Source organism: Coptis chinensis, chromosome 3 (assembly GCF_015680905.1).
Source record: "Coptis chinensis isolate HL-2020 chromosome 3, ASM1568090v1, whole genome shotgun sequence".
NCBI lineage: Eukaryota > Viridiplantae > Streptophyta > Magnoliopsida > Ranunculales > Ranunculaceae > Coptis > Coptis chinensis.
The window spans coordinates 95,075,966-95,093,054 of record NC_141458.1 but is presented as its reverse complement, the minus strand read 5'-3'; the positions used below and the strand labels follow the sequence as shown (position 1 = coordinate 95,093,054).

At 38.6% G+C, this 17,089-nt stretch overlaps 1 protein-coding gene across 12 annotated transcripts; it reads right to left on the bottom strand.

The window, feature by feature from the left end:
* Positions 1-72: 72 nt before the first annotated feature.
* Positions 73-16,735, bottom strand: LOC147511819 (uncharacterized). Of its 12 annotated transcripts, XM_086603453.1 has the most exons (7): positions 16,535-16,735; positions 14,889-14,941; positions 13,333-13,510; positions 12,220-12,591; positions 10,271-10,725; positions 9,219-10,184; positions 73-7,373 (listed from the first exon to the last, which is right to left on the bottom strand). In XM_086603453.1, exon 7 carries the CDS (start codon positions 5,217-5,219, stop codon positions 3,600-3,602), a length of 1,620 nt encoding a protein of 539 aa, XP_086459579.1. In that variant the 5' UTR covers positions 5,220-7,373; positions 9,219-10,184; positions 10,271-10,725; positions 12,220-12,591; positions 13,333-13,510; positions 14,889-14,941; positions 16,535-16,735; the 3' UTR covers positions 73-3,599. The 12 variants fall into 12 exon arrangements, with proteins under 12 accessions (XP_086459579.1, XP_086459575.1, XP_086459578.1 ...); XM_086603449.1 differs by lacking the exons at positions 13,333-13,510; positions 14,889-14,941; positions 16,535-16,735 and adding an exon at positions 12,702-13,310 and having other exon boundaries at positions 12,220-12,441; positions 12,505-12,591; XM_086603452.1 differs by lacking the exons at positions 13,333-13,510; positions 14,889-14,941; positions 16,535-16,735 and adding an exon at positions 12,774-13,310 and having other exon boundaries at positions 12,220-12,441; positions 12,505-12,591.
* Between the last annotated feature and the right edge of the window lie 354 nt (positions 16,736-17,089).

The window sequence follows — 17,089 nt, the reverse complement described above, 5'->3', positions numbered from 1 at the left end:
TGACAATATCCTGATATCCAAACCTCCATTCTCCTTTGTTGAGCACACCTTCTCCCATCCTACTAAGTGATATTTTCTTTTTTCCTCCATCGATCCCCAAGATGAAATCTCGTATTTTGCGTTCTAAAATTGCGGCCACACCTACAGGTAAGGTGAGAAGAGACATCAAATATATAGGCATGCTGGACAACACACTTCGTGCTAGGATTAGTCTTGCCCCTTTGGATAGGTGTTTCTGCCTCCAACCACCCAACCTTCGTTGCACCGTTTCAATCACTGGGTCCCAAACAGTTTTGCTTTTATACCTTGCTCCTAATTAATGGCAATCCGAGGTACCTACACGGCAGTTTTGCAACCTCACAACCCATTACCCTTCCTAAATCTTCGAAATTATCAATCTCGCCAACTGTGCAATCAGTGAGGTTTTAGCCATATTCGTCTTTAACCCAGTGACCGCCTCAAAAATCAGGAGAATAGCCTTTACTACAAGCACTTGTGAGATAGACGCTTCAATGAAGAATAGCGTGTCATCCACAAACTAAAGCACGACAATTTTCTGCCCCTAATGTATCTCAGATTCTTAGCTTTGGTCACTATGCGAGTTAGTGCTTCCATTACGACATTGAAAATAAAGGGAGAGATGGGATCACCTTGTCGTATTCCCCTTTCACTGTTAAAATAGCCTGCTGGTGAGCCATCAATCAACACTGAGAAAGAAGATGTAGTGATATAGGTCCAAATCCACTTCCTGTATTTTTCCCCAAAACCCATCCTCTTAAGCAAATAATCAAGAAACACCCAGTTAACATGGTCATAAGCTTTCGAGATATTGACCTTGCATAGGACACCATTCTCCTTGTTCTTCAAGCAAGTGTTGATGCATTCATTCGCTATTGTTTCGGCAATAAACTACTTCAACACAACGAGAGCAATGGTAAATAACGCACTAAGAAACAGAGGAATTTGATGTTGGGGAAAATGAAACTGAACCAAGATAATGGCTGCCTACGTACCCAAGATCTATTCTCTAGAGATCAAGTTTCAACGTCGTTCCTTATGAAAAATAGTTTGATATTTATATAGGTAGAGTAGAGAGTTCTTGTAGCTCAAGTATTCTTGTATCTTAAGTAATTGTAATTGAATATAACTCTCAACTGATAATTATCTCGTTGATAATAAATGAATCTGTACATAAATCAATGTACATTAGTGGCAAGCCATGTGGCTAAGGTTTAACCTTAGACATATGAGTTAATGGGCCTGTACATTGATCCATGGTATTGCAAATTAGGCTTTAGCCCTGTCGATTAAATGAATAAAATAGAGACTCCTACTAATAGACGTTTGCCACGTAGGTGGGGGTCGAAACAGCTATTAAAGGTCCATCAAGAATATGTCTCCCGCCAACAAACGCACTTTGTTGTAGCGAGATAATAGAGGGCAGAACATCTCGAATTCTGGATGCAAGGCCTTTTGATATCACCTTATATATACTGCCCACTAGACTGATTGGCTTATAGTCCTTAAGAGAAATAGAGCCCTTCTTTTTCGGGATCAGTGTGATGAAGGTCGAATTGTTACGCCTGTCCAAAGTAGCATGGTCTTGGAACTCTCTCACTATAGCCATAATGCCTCCTTTCAAAAAATGTCAGCACTTTCTTAACACAATCATCTGAAATCCGTCGGGTCTGGGGGCTCTATCACCACCCAATGCATTTAAGGCTTTCAAGATCTCTTCTTCAGTGAAGTCAATTTCCAAATCCACTGCTTGTTCCTCGGAAATCGAATCAAAATCCAGTCCATCGAGTTCAGGTCTTACTAAGGGATCCTTTGAATATAGATTTTCATAGAACTCCACTATATGATCTCTAATACGAGTTTTATCACTCACCACTGTCTCGCCAATAAGCAAACTATCAATGGAGTTGGTTTCGGCCCTGACATTTGCAATCTTGTGGAAAAAATTGGTGTTGTTCTCACCCTCTTTGAAGAATCTAGTTCATGATTTTTGACGCCACGATATCTCCTCTCTTCTCATTAGCTCATGAAGTTCACATTTGAGGTTTGCGCGATGCACCTCCTCATCGGGGGTTAAAATGCAGCTTTCCTCTTTGCAATCAATGTCATCAATCTCCTGGGACTTGCTCTTGATAAGTAAATCCCCTCTACCGAAACACTCTTTGTTCCATACCCTTAGTTTCTTTTTTAACTCCTTCAGTTTTGACCACCATACCATGCTCGGAGCCCCATCAAAAGAAAATGACAGCCACCATTCCTCCATAAGATTCATTAAGTCACTGTCCTGAAACCACATCAACTCAAATCTAAAGGGGGAGGGGCCCCTTTTAGAGCGAGAGCAGTCCAAACTGATTGCTCTATGATCTGACGTATACTTTGGGAGGGCAAACTCTTTTGCGTGTGGGAAAAGGTCATCCTAATCTAAAGAAGTTAAAAATATGTCAATACGACTAAGGCTTCTACAATCTGACCATGTATAAACCGCTCCGTTCAAAGGGTAGTCTAAAAGGCCATTTCTGGAAACGAACTCATCAAACAACTGCATTGGTTTAGAGATTCTACAACCTCCAGCCCTTTCACGCCCGAATATGCACATGTTAAAATCTCCACCCAAACACCATGGTAGTAGTGACCATGACCTTACATCCTCTAGTTCCTCAAGAAAATAAATTCTCGAAACATCATCATTGGGATCGTAAACACTTGTTAAAAGCCAAGAGAAACTATATGCTTTCAAAGTGCATTCCACTGACAGGGTGTAAGCTCCACATAGTGAGTTAGTTACCTCTATAACCTCTGAATCCCATGCTATCACGATCCCCCTAGAGAATCCGATTGCTGGTAGGCAAGTGAAATTCCATGGATGCCGCCACAAATTTTGGATTAACAAATTTGGTTCCTCTCCTATTTTTGTCTCTTGTAAAAGAATAATTGAAGGCTTGTGCTCATTCATTATCAACCGTATATTATTGCATGTTTCCAGATTACCAAGACCCCTTACATTCCAAGAAACCAGTTTAATCGACATCGACATCGTCAACCTCCCTTAGTTCGACCCCCTGATGACTTCCTCTCCTGCATGTGTTTTTGCTTCCCTGTTTCCTTTCGACAGATCCCCAAACAATTTTTCCATACCCAAATTCCTAGCAATCGGTACCACCATATACTTTATCCAATCATTAAGGTCTTCAGTTGTTTGGAAACTGTATAGTCTGCTTGCCACCGCTCCTACATTAATCAAGAACGCATACCATGACTATAATTTCCACTCATGTTGTAAATACCACCCCAATTTCGTTGCTCTGTCTCGGCTACTCCTTGATGTTGCCGCACAAGAGTCCCTACTTTCGGGTCCTTCCGGTGGTGTTGAGTTGAGCAAGAAAAGAAAGCATTACCATACGTTGGTGTTGAGGGGGCAGAACCTGACATTAAACCCCTCGTTTGGTCGTCATTTTTATGTTGGCTACAGTAGCTATTTGAGGTGCGGGGGAATTTCAATTCTTCACAACTGGATGGGCCTGGCCGTATATGGTTCTCTTTGTTCCTTCCCTTCCTCTTGGGCCTGGTAATACTTCTCCATCTCATAAGCCTAGTGGACCAAGGGAAATGTCCCACTTCAACATCTCTACAAGAATTTCTACCTCTTGTATTCTTATTATGAGCTCTCCTACTTGCGTGTGGACTGGATTCTGTTGGGTAGGTCTCTTCTTTTGAAACCCAATAGGATCCATTTCAATTTCACACAGCTCTTCCACTATGGCAGGTGTTGATTCCTCATTCCCTCCTACCAAAGTGTGTATACTAGGTACCTCCACTAAGTGAGCCTCATTGGGTACCACTAGAGTACTCCTTTCTTGTGGTCCATCAAAGCTCTCATCTCTTTCTATGTACATTTCAAAATTTGAATCTAAAGGACTACCTTCTAGTTCAATTTGAAATCCGGGGAGCCTACTAGGGTCTGACAAAGTATGTCCATTAGTGGGTTCGTTGTTGGACTGCGTTGACCTTTGATACGAATGAAGATGCGCCACATGGGCTCTTGAGCCAGCCACCTCAACCGGTCCAGTCAGACTATCTCCTCCCTGTTCAACCGGAGGCATAACACCACCACCACCACCGTGAAGCTCTACCTCCACCCAAACGGGGAAAACATACCCCCTTTCTTCTATGTTAATGATGCGTGGGATTTTGCCCCAGTCCATCACGCTCGCCTTGGCTCCGATTTTCGACTTGCGACAATCAAGAGATAATTCATCAATATGCACCAGTGTGCCACATTCCTTGACCAACAATTCTACAATGGCTGGTGTTTTCAAGTGTACCGGCACCCCTGTGAAGTTAAGACAAACTTCTTTTGACCCGAACAAAGCACTAGAAAGTGCCCCCACCTCTGGGTTCCACCTTTTGAAAAGAATTTCTCCTTCCCAGAATTTTAGAGGTGGCATACTAACAAGTTTGTTAGCATTATGTTCCGTATTGAAGAACACCAGTGCTCCGCCTCCGTCCATAGGCCTAAGGTCAGTTTGTCCGAAGACCACACATATATTCTGCTTGACCCACCTCCAATCAGGTACACTAGTAGACGCTGTGCAAATCACCGTTGAAGACCACCATGAAGCATTCAGAACCGTTCCTCTTGATCTCACCTGAATTGTGGGTGAAGAAGTAGATCGCACTGTGCTTTCTGTGCTACCTCCAGCAACATTTCTTTGGCTGTTTGCTGGTACATTTTGAAATCGCGAAATTCCGCCCGTTGTGTTTGCTCTAGTAAGAAGCGTTTGAGAGGAGTCCAGCAGCTTTAGAAGTTTTGATCCTACCTCCGCCCACCCTTCCGTGTCACTCCCGGCTGGAAAACAAAGGGTTTTTGGTCTACTGTCTCTACCTCTAGAGATAAGCAACATGTTTATGTAATCTCCTCTTATGTTTGATCGAATCGAGCAAATCATCTTTGTATATCCATCCCAGAAATTAAGTGGAGGACCACTTTTGATAGATCCAAGAGAACTTTGGCATAAAAAACTTCCCAGCCACTTAGCTGCCCCGAGAGAAACTGACCATTTAAAGACCCCGTTTATCCCTCTCTCTATTAAACTCACCTCCTCAGCTCCAGATGAGTTATTCCACCACTCAAATTCAAAAGACTTTCCTTCCACTACTGAGAAACTCCTCCTCCTGCCGTTTCTAAAAGATGAACTGAACATCGTACTTTCCTGGAGAAGATCACCGACATTCACGAAAGAAGGCTTAAATATGATACGATCCTCTTCATATTTCCCATACTCAGAGGTTCCCACATGAACCAGAAGTTCCCTACAGAAAATGGACAAGCCACCTCCAATGATTCCCAGAATCCTGTAATCGACCTCTTCCCAGCCTCTGAAGCGTAGTAAGGTCACAATACTTAAGATTCATATTAAATTGTACCTGGGATTAATTAGATGAAGTAGTTAACACCATTGGCGTTCAACTCAACTCCATGTTCCAATTTCCAAACAGACCCTTCTTGTATGAACAAGTAAAGCAATGCAGATATTATATACGATGTAATTTACTACTATAGACTAAAAATCAAAACATATAAAGATGGCAAAACAATCACATCATTACACATGAAAAGGGTAATGCCTAATAACTGTTAATCCAAATATATGACAACTTAATTGAACAGTTGAACCAAACGACGATCAGGTAAAAATCTCGGGCGTCCTCCGTCCTTGGTCGAATAAATCACAATCACAACATATTGCGGAGTCCAAACTCTAGACAAATATTACTAGGAGAACCTTCACTGGAATGGCCTCTTTTGAGCCATATAGAATTCGGAACACCAGCACCATATTGGCATGGGTGGAGGCGTGGAGCTATCCCATATTCCCATGACTCAACATTATGCAAGGCTTAAGTTTCAAGTTTTCAACAGAAACATTGACGATTTACTATTGAGACAATTATTGTTTCAGGGAACTCTAAGGCAAACAAAATACGGATTTGTTTTTTTCAATGATAAAAATATAATTTAATTTACAAATTAGACATTAATTGGCACGAGCGAAACCATAACAATCGGACCAGTTCCACATTTGAATATAAATAATGAAAGAGAAAAAGAATGGAGAAATCCTCTATAATTTACTGTTCTCTTCCTTCAATAAGAATATTATTTTATCCGTATGCAGCGAGGCCAGTGTATTAATGTGAACAACTGCAGCTACATCCAAATTCGATTCATTATCAACTGATCTCGTAGTAGCTCTTATGGTATGGTGAAGGAATAAATCCGTATAAGACGCCCTTAGTAACAACTCGTCTCTGTAGAGAAGCAAAGCTTCCACACGCCTATGTCTCTCAGTCTCTCACAACTCGATTGCACACAAGAAAACATATGCGAAGGCGGCGAAGCCCCAAAGGTGACAACACGCATTGTCACCCAAACTTTGTTTTTGTAGTCCTCCAGCATCCATATGACTATTTTCCCACAGTATGATAAATCATTACAATAACATAAATGCCCATCTTTCTCCATGAGTTTCATCCTATGGTGTTCTTTTCTCGAGCCACATTGGCCTCCAGGGTGTGGCAAGGTCAACAACACCTCACTATAATCCACGAGCTTTCATATAAGAACCATCACTGATCATCCAATGCAAAACACCATTTACGATTGTAGGGCTTCGTAGACCAGTAGGAGGATAACTAGATCTTGTAATAAATCTTGAGGATTTAGTCATCAAGCTTAGTATTACAAATTCAAACTGGTTACCTTTCATAGACACGTATAGAATCCTGTATTCCTTAGCTGTTGAGTGAAAGAAAAACCCACGGACAAAGTAGCTTTGACAATGTGCAACCACAGATACTTGTTCTTGTGTTATTGGATTCAAAAGAAATAAAACAGAATCAAAGTTCAGAATTTTAAACAGAAGAAACCCATTGTATGAACCGTAAAGTACAGGCACAAGATCCTTCCTACCAGGCGCAAGGGTCAGGTCAATCTTGATGTTTTACTAACTATATTCCTGGTCACTTCATCAGTGAAATTAATGTTAATTTCTCTTACACAGCTGTTGGTTTGAATATCAAAGTATGTGGAGTAATATTGAAAAGTTATCAATGGAGTAGCTCGGTTGAGATGCATGCCAACAAAAGATGGAGTCCTTGTTAAGGCTCGAAGTGGTTTACACGAGCGTCCACAAAGAAATATACACTCAGCAGGAAGTCTACTAAAGATATCAGCTATTATCTCATACGGTAAATCTCTATCACATGTAATTTGTGGAGTAAAGAGTTCATGAACCTGGGTGCAAAGAAATGGAACCCACGACAGGCAGGGGAGTATATTCATTTTATCTGCAAGTCTGCAACCAAAAAGAAACAATAAAAATGTCAAGAACCAAACTTAATGGTATCAAAAGATATATCATCGTCATATAACATATATTGCCTCAAGGAGGCAAAAAAAATCATTAAACAGCGCATCAGGAATAATAGCTCTATAATCAATGATTTAAAATTTTTAAGGGTGAAAACTTTTGCAGAAATTATATCACGGTTTAAAAACTAGAACCACCCGTCTTATTAAAAAATGATAGATGTTGTCAAAAACCTGCACGGGAGCGAAGGAATCTTAGTTGATTATTTCGGAAACCATCTCAAGATTTCATTTGACACCCAAATGATATAAATCTTCTTGCTAATCTGCATAATCCCAAGACCCCTTGCTCCTTTACTGTGCTCTTACAGTCTTACTAATATATAGGTGTAATTCAGTATGAACACGAAGTTCCAGCGGAAATTAATAACATTTTAAACAAGCCTCCTCCAATGATTACCAAAATTCCTTCACCGGCCACTTCCCAACCACTGAGAGGTGGAAGCATCACAAGTCACAATTACTTCTTTCATGTCTGTGCTTACGTTTTGATAGTTTGATGAAATTTTTTTCGCTACACTTAAAGAAAGCAATTGAAAACGTGCCTAGGCTCTAGGCTCATCCTTTGAGCCTCATCCGCTCATGTACCTTTAGCTTCACAGCTCCTACACAAACCTCTATCTACCTATCTCACCAGACTCACCATATTCTGCTAGAAAATTTATATAAGAATCCCCTAACTCAAAAGTCAATACACCAAGTTGTGAATCAGGATTTTCATGTCACTATTTTCTGTAGTATCGGTTTCTCAGGGTTTCGGTGAAGTGTTGTAAATACTTTAGATGACCCCATTTGTAAATGTATCCTTCCTTTTTATCATAATTATACGCATCAAGATTAGGCACTCTGTACATGAGAAGTTAATTCAATACAGGTGTTGGTCTGCCCTAACCTCTAATCTTTTCCCAAAAAAACGAAGCAAGCAAACAAATCTGCAACATGAAATACCAAGACCATTGAAGACCTCCAAATCAAAGTGTACCTCGTAAAGACGTAAAGTCATATATATATCATAGAGAAGTAATGAACTCGTATACACAAGTCCAAACCCACGAGTTTATAGATTAGTTTATGGTTTTTGGTGTTGTGTGGTGTTCCTTTTCTGATATCTTTGGTTGTAGCAGATGCAAGTTCAAACCCACGAGTTTGAGTCCTCATATCTTGCTTTGGAAGCATAGTGTGTGTTAGCGTGTGTTGGTTGAGTTTGTTGAAATATCACTTCATCTTTTGATGTGCAGATTTTCGGTTTTGTTTCTTCCTCTCACCTTGGTGTATTGATACCTTGACATGGATTCTAGTCAGCACACCATCATACCTTTTGTAGTGCACTTGGTGGGGAGTTTCCTTTTGAAAGCGTCACTCTAACAATAACAATTGAGAGTTTGAGACTCAAGTCTTCAGTTTTGACCTTCGGGTCTTGGTTTATGACTTTGGGTCTTTTTGGAGGATGGGTGCTTTGAAAGTTTTGAAGTGGTGGTGAGCCATTGAACAGTCTATGGTTGCTAGTGGGCAGATAGGAGGAGATGCTATTAGGGTTTGTCTACATGAGTTTAATGAGTTTATTGTTACTTAGTTTTGCTTTGACTCATGTATTTTCTTTTGGCTTGATAACTGTTTGTAGTCTTTGGATCAGTTCATAAATACAATGGTGGTTTATCGGAAAAAAAAAGTCAGACCAATGAATTTTGTCAAGAGTGACCTAACAAAGTAACAAACATAGAAAAGAAGCTTGGTAAGTCAACTTGAGACGGAATAAGAAGGATTTACATACCTTATGCTCACAAACAGAATTGCTTTATTTATCAGATTGTTGAACCAAAAACGACAATCGACAATCTTCGTAATGTCTCGGGCACGCCCGTTTGTTCTGTGCAAAACCTTAATAAGTGAACCTATACAATCTATTCCTTCTCTGTTAGTAAAGACCCAATTGTAGTCCAAAACCACATGGTCTACAATTTCATTCTGAATTTGGAAATGTTGAGGCCCGACAAAGTCTATAATTTCATTTTGGAAACTTACAATTACAAGGTCACTCCCATTCGATTCCTACGGTGAAAATTACGACAAAAATAGAATAAAACACACATTTAAACTTTCCTAAGAATGATTCTAGCTGGGACTTGCCAATATCCAGTTCAGCCTTAGTTCAGGACTGATATTATTTGGTCCGGTTTGAGATTGTTCCTTCTTCAGAATATCCCAGACAACGCTGGGTTCTTATTGGACAACCAAAACGATTTAAATTAATTGTTCAGAAGACACCATTCCCCTTGCACCTTTACTGGGCTCTTACTAATTTATAGGTGCAATTCGAACAGGAACTTTCCACAGAATTTAAAGAAGCCACCTTTATTGATTTCCAAAATCCTGTAATCCACCTATTCCGATCCTTACCAGGCGTGGTAGCATCACAAGTCACAGTTGCTGTGCCCATGTTAAAGCAATTAAAAGCACACAAGGCTATAGGCTCATCTCCTGCTTATTCAGTAAAAATCTAGGATTGGCACTGGCTTCTCATGAGCGTTTAAATTCATAGCTCTTGAACAACTCTTTATTTACAAATGTCACCTGATTCTACAACAAATTACCTCCAAGAATGTATATACACGTAAGTTTCCATACATTCAGTTCAAGTAAATTGCTGCTGATTATTCCAGGACTCTAAGCCAAACTGGATTCCCTTAATAGTTATCTCAGCTGTCAGACATGAACATAGCCATCAAAGAGACCTTTTCTGTTTACAGAAAAAAAAAATAAGATTCAACAAACAAATCAAACAGATTTAAATATAAACACAATAAGAAGTTAAGGCTAACATACCACATCTTTTCTGGTGCAAATATTTGCCTGCGAACCCAGCAAACATCATAGCAAATGTAGCAAGGAGTACAATTCTCAACATAGGAGCCCACATGTGCCCCCAAAATGATTGTCTTCCTCTTGTAACAGTGGCTTTGTCTGTTTTCTCAACCCTGTCTTCTGATTTTCTACGTCAGCATTGTAAAACTGTGCTTCCTTCTCTCTGCTTCGAATGTTGACATTGTTAGCTGCGCTTCTGTTTCTTGAAAGGTCATACAATCCTTTCAAATACTTGAACTCACCCCAAACGTCCCCCAACTGTAACAGTCCAAGGAGACCAAACACTCCAATGCCAATGCAGCCAGTCCAAACTAATTTGTCAAACAACCCCTGTGTGTCACATGGAACTGTGGTGGTGTACAAAAAGGCCAGACCACCAATAAACGTTGGGAGGGAGTTCCGATACTCTGTTATAACTGCAGTTACTCTGTTCATTAGATTCAATTCAACCTGGAAAAGTGGTAGAACCTTGGAGTTTTGCTTTGCAAAACAAACAAAATTCATAAAATAATACACCATAGTAGTAACAACAGATCATATACATAAACAAACCCAAACAAAAAGATATAATCACAACAAACCCAAGTAAACAATACTATATCTATATTGTAGGGCAAACTTTGTCATACTAGGCAAGCTGATTTTGAGAAGTATTTTTCCCGGACAAGTGTTTGGGAATACCATTGGTGCAGGGCAGAGTAAGAAATTTACATTTTAGTCCATTGACTGATTAGATTAGAAACAAAAAAAGCCCATGGTTGGTCTGGAAGATTTCTTTCTTTTCAAGGCAGAGTGGTTATTGCAAACTCAGTTCTCTCAAGAATATCTATTTATAGCATGAGCATACATAAATGGTCAGCTGAGGTGATAAAGCAAGGTGACCTTATACTAAGGAATTTCATTTGGCCTGGAAGCCCTAGCACGTACTGGAAAAGCTGTGACAGAAAAATAGGTCACTTTTCATACGAAGGTCAAAAGGTAGGTTGGCGGTGAAGAAGCTAAGAGAGATAAACTTATCCTTTTTTATGAAGATGGCATGGTCCTTCCAAACCAAAGATCATAAATTCTCAGTTTTCATGAGAAAAAAATGTATAACTAGAGTGGGCAACTTGATTAACTATCACAAAAAATCCTCGATTTGAGCCACACAAACAGGGAACATAGGGGATGGAACACACATTAATCAGGGGAGAGAGGTGCGTGGTGATTCAATCCAACAAAACGACTTCACTTATTTTATGAGTCTATCAAAGAATGTAGAGCTAAGCTTAGTAAGCCATGCAACAACGAGAAAAGGAGCTCTCTAGTCCTAAGACAAGGAAATACGAAGATAGACTGTGTTGGAAATAAGACTGGATAAACGCCCACCAGGATAAAGATAAACCACTAAGATAAGGATAACTACCAGGTATTAGGATAAGTGTAAGATTCTATCATATCTGATATTAGATGAGTATATGACTCTATCCTATCCAATATTGAGGAGGTGGGAGAGCTCTATAAATAGACCCCCCCTAACATATTGATCATCCCAACAAAAGAAAAGCTCTCTCTCCTTTAATGGTGGCCTCCAACATTTTCTAAAGAAGAAGCTAATAATTTGTGGAGATTCCATAGGTGGTAACTAGCCATTGTCGATTCTTGGTTCGTGAATAAAGGTTGCTTTCCATTCGTGGTTGGAACTTGACTCCAGCTAAGTTGAGAAGAAGAAGATCTTAAGTGTGCCAAGAACATCATCTTCTTCTGTAGATCAAAGCTTAGAACTTCAAATTGAAAGATGTGACCAAGGTACGATATTCTTTCCGCTACGCTATTTTATGCATGTGATATAGTGTAATTATACATATCGTAGGAATCATGCATAAGATATCGGTAAAAATCCTACAGACTGTGTTAAGGCAAGTGTATACCTGAATGTTGCACAGCTTCTACAGGTGATCTTTGTTCAATTTTATTTTCTAATTCCTCTTCTACCTTACTCTCCTTTTGATTTTCTCTTCAAATGCCACTTCTATCTCATTGAATCTCTTTTTGAATTTCTCTTCCAATTCCGCTTCTACCTTATTGAATCTCCTTTCCAATTTCTTGTTAAATTTCCCTTTTAAATCGGCTTTCACGTGTTCATTCTGCTTCTGCAGATAGAAATTTTAGAAAACAGCAAATAAAACAAAGTGTACAAAAACATAAAAAGATACCTGAATTGCGTCTTCTAATTCTTGCATCCGCCCCTCCAATTTTCGAAGCCGAGATCGCGCTATGTTGTACATTGTCGCCTATGAAAACTGAACAAGTATGAACCAAAGATAAAAAAGTGAAAAAAAATTAACAAAAACAAAATCTCATCATTCTTGAAAGAAAACTTTTGCCAAAAAATTGTTTAAACTGAACTAACTTTCTTGAACCAAATCTCCATATCAAGAACAAAGCATAAGCCTAAAACCATTAATACTTGTCAAGAACATACTGAAAAGTGGGAAAGAGGAAAAGTTTCAAGAAACCCACGTTGCCCCACTATGTTTACGACGCGCAAGAGTAATAAGGATTCGTGCTTATGAGAAACGAGATATCGGCAACGGTAGTGTTTAACTGTGTTATGACTGAAACTTGGGTATGGGTTTTGGGTTTTTTAACGGGTTTTGGGTTTTTGAGACACTGAGTTTTCTTACTAGAGTCTAGCCTTTTGAGAACTGAATCCTTTATTTTGTAATATTTTTCTGAGTTACTACAGAGTCTTTTTTGTGATTAGAAATGTGCCAATGTGCCTATTTATACTCCTGTGTTATTTTCTTTTAGGTAAATGATGTATACTATGGTCATATGAATAGTTTCAACCATGATTAGTATGTACGTATTTCCTCGGCTCTTCAGATGAGCTTTTAAGCCCCACCAGTATAATTGTCAATATTATTGTGTATGAAGTGAATGCTACCTGGTTGCTACATGTTAGTGTAACAGATCTATTATTATAGTATTTGAGCAGTAAGCACTTGTAAATTTGCAGCATTGGATATTTGAGTAGAAACCTTAACTTCCTTTGCTTCTTGAAACTCCTTGCTGATGATCATGATACTGAGGCTGTGTCCTTTCGACAATTTTTACACTGAAATGGATGCGAGTGTTGCACAAAACGTTTTACTTCTTGTCTTAGGTACATTCCATGATCAACTGTTCGAGTTGAGTACATGCACAGGGCGATAGTGCCTATGGTAAAATGAAAGTGATCAAGAAGTAGCCGGAACCAAATAATTTCTTAGACCAATAGAGAGGAATAGATTAACATGCTTTCTCTTTAAAAGGACAGTAAGCCTGTCAGTATTATACTGTAACTGCAACAAGAAAAAAAAAACAATGGTTGTAACTTGTAAGAGAATACAAATGTTAACAACCACAGCAATGAAAAATGCTGCAATACTGACTCCCAAAAACTTATTTATTTCTTTTTCTTAAATAAAAATATCTTGTATTAACATGAGGAACTGCAACCACACTCAAACTTGATCTGATACCATTCTTTCCAACCCTTCTCATCATACCCCCAACCTCTGTATTGTGAAGAAACAAATCCTTAATAACGCACTTTAAGTAACAATTCATCTTCGTAGATATGCAGACCTTCCATGCGTACGTGTCTTTCACAAAAACGTTGGACACAACAAAACATATATGGACGCCCGAGTGTGACAACATGCATTATGACCCAAACTTTCTCTTCGTAGTCTTCTAGGATCCATATGACTATCTTCCCACACAATAAATCATCACATAAACACAAATGATTGTCCTTCTCCATGAGTTTCATCAAATGGTGTTCTTTTCTCAAACCGCATTGGCCTCCAGCATGTGGCATAGTACACAATTCCTCACTATATATATATATATTGAATGACACAATCGAATTTTTACAAGATGGATACGACCCATACACTTTCTTATATGAACTATCACAAACCATCCAGTGCAAAGCTCCATTTACAATCGTAGGGGTTCTTTGACCAGAAGAAGGATGAGTGAATGTGGTAATCAATCTTGAGGATTTAGTTTTCAAGCTAAGTATTACAAACTCAAACAACTTACTTTTCTTAGACACAAAAAGAACTCTATATTCCAAAGCTGTTGGGTGAAAGAAAAACCCACATACGTGGTAGGCTGAACGCGGCGCAATCACAGATACTTGTTCTTTTGTTATATATAGGATTCCACAGATAAAAAAACATAATCAAACAATTTGAACAGAAGAAACCCATTGTAGGAACCATGAAGTAGAGGCAGACGAACCTTCTGGTGACATGTGAGGTTTAAGTCAAACTTGAAACTTTTACTTACAACTTTCTTAGTCACTTCCGAAACTGTAGATTTCATTGCCTACATTAGTTGAATGATATTGAAAAGAAATTACAGGAGTAGCTCGACTGAGATGCATGTAAACAAAAGATGGTGTCCATGTTAACGCACGAAATGATGGACATGCATGTGCACAAATGAATAGAGTCTCGGCAGGAACTCTACTAAGGATATCGGTGATTATCTCATAAGGTAAATGTCTATCAAATGTCATGTTCAGAGCAAAGAGTCCATATACCTGATCGCAAAGAAATGGAACCCATGATAGGCATGGACATATATCCATTAAACCTGCAATCAATAAAATCAAGTAGAATATTTAGGAGAAAATCTGAACTATGAGTTAACAAAGACATCAACATCTATATGGTTAAAAAAGAAGACAGTGAAAAACACATCAAAAAATAATTGTTCTGAAAAAACAATTTATGAGACCATTTTAATGCAAATAAAAAAAATAGTATGAAGAACGAGAAAGCTACATATGTTAGTACCAAACTCAGTAAGTTCATGCTAGTGATTTTCTTGTAATTCTTTTCAGGTCAGGTCTTAAGTTCACCTTAATTCAGGTCAAGCACTAGTTTTTCTTTTTGGCATCGGTAGTTATTTCTGAAGTTTTCATTGACTACACATCTTGTACTCGGCTGTGATGAGACAAAACTCAGGACGAGTTTCATGAAGTGTGATGAGTTGCATCAAAATACGTGGTTACACTGCTTGTTTGAGTTTGAAACTTGGTGTGTATGCCAAAAGTGTACTGCATGTTTTATGGAAATAGGTATCAGACTTGGACTTTGAAGATAACCAGTGTATTTTAATCATATAAACCCCTATGAGACATTTTTCGTTACTAGGAAAAGAAAAGGAATCTGAAAACTCGATTATATTGGTTACTGAGAGCATTGAGCAACTAGGTCCCCCCGCCCCCAAACCCACCAATAAAAACACACACACACCCCACAGCTAACACTTAAACTCCGGAAGTGCCTTCAAACACTTTTAATTTGAATAGTAGATTCTTTGCAAGGTACTCCTGAAGTCCTGATTCAATTTCCTGTGAGGCCAGAAGTTATTCTAGATTTAATCCTCCAATTTCGTTGTGTAAGAATAATCCTTTTTGAAAACTCACCTTCTTAACAAGCCATGGTCCTAAAAGGTGCATTTAATGCCAACTGCTAAGGGTTGATATACCTAGGAGATAACCAACTCAAATTTTCTCACAAGTGCACTTCAGTTTATTTTTTGAAACAAAAAATGGACTTCCTACCGCACAGAAACTACACTAGATAATTAAAGCCTAATTTACCAATTGCCAAATCCTGTCATCCATTTCTTCCAACCCTACAGACGCAGCTAACTGTAAAAAAAAGTTGGTTTCCTCATGGCAACTTGGGAAGCTTAATGCCTATTTATGAGGAATTTTAAAATAAACACTTGCAGTCTTTGCTCTTTAACACAAACCTTACATTCTCACTTGATTCCTCCACCTATGATCTCTCCAACCTCTTCCACGCAATAACAAGCATGACAAAACTAACACAACCCTCTTAGTTTATTCAAACACTTTTCGCTCTTTTGTCCATCCAAGGAAACACATAACACTTCATCAAACACTTCCTGAAAAATAACTACAAAGTACCTAGGCCAAAATGTTTCGAGTGAATGCTAACAAGCTAACACATATACATACATGCTTCAGAAATTAATCACAAGAAATATGACCACTTATACACGCTTAAATTGCTTGTTGCAATTGAACATTGAAAACCTAAAACATTTGTTTAAGTTTAGAAAACAATAAACAGAGAGGCACAAAAACAGAACTAGTTAAAATCTCTACTATATAACACTAACACAAGAAAAACAATGTCATAAAAAATGTACCCGGGTTGTTGTAGTCGAAGGTATTAAGATTTTACAGTTGAATCAGTTGGAACGGTTGGAGTAACGGTGCTTTATTCTCTTTCCTCTGCTTTTGGCCCGGCTTTTGGTTGTTGAAACGGTTAGCATACGACAAAAGCAGAGAAAGACGGATTTTTGTCTGTGTAAATGGACCCATGCATGAGATATCAGAAAAATATCGTCAACTTCATTTTAAAATAAAATATTACGCGCAAAATGTCTTTATAGATGAGTTCATCCACGGAATTTGATGAAAAAAACATAGAGCTTTGACTCTTTTGAGCTTTGAATATCAATATCACAATTTGTTCATATATCATCGACTTGTATTTTGTACTATGTTCAAACTCACATAGACACAGTCCAGTGTTGGACTCTTGGTGATATAGTGGTTTTCAATTCAATTAATTTATGAGAGACTAAATATGTATACAACATACAATCGCAAAACAACAATAGACACGACGATATAGAAAGTACAAACGACGACAAATCACATGTTAAAAAAAAATGACTTGTGATGACGGCTTTTAGCCG

Bases quoted from the DNA above. Each gene is read 5' to 3' on its own strand.
- LOC147511819 (XM_086603453.1), bottom strand. From the start codon at position 5,219: ATGTTCAGTTCATCTTTTAGAAACGGCAGGAGGAGGAGTTTCTCAGTA.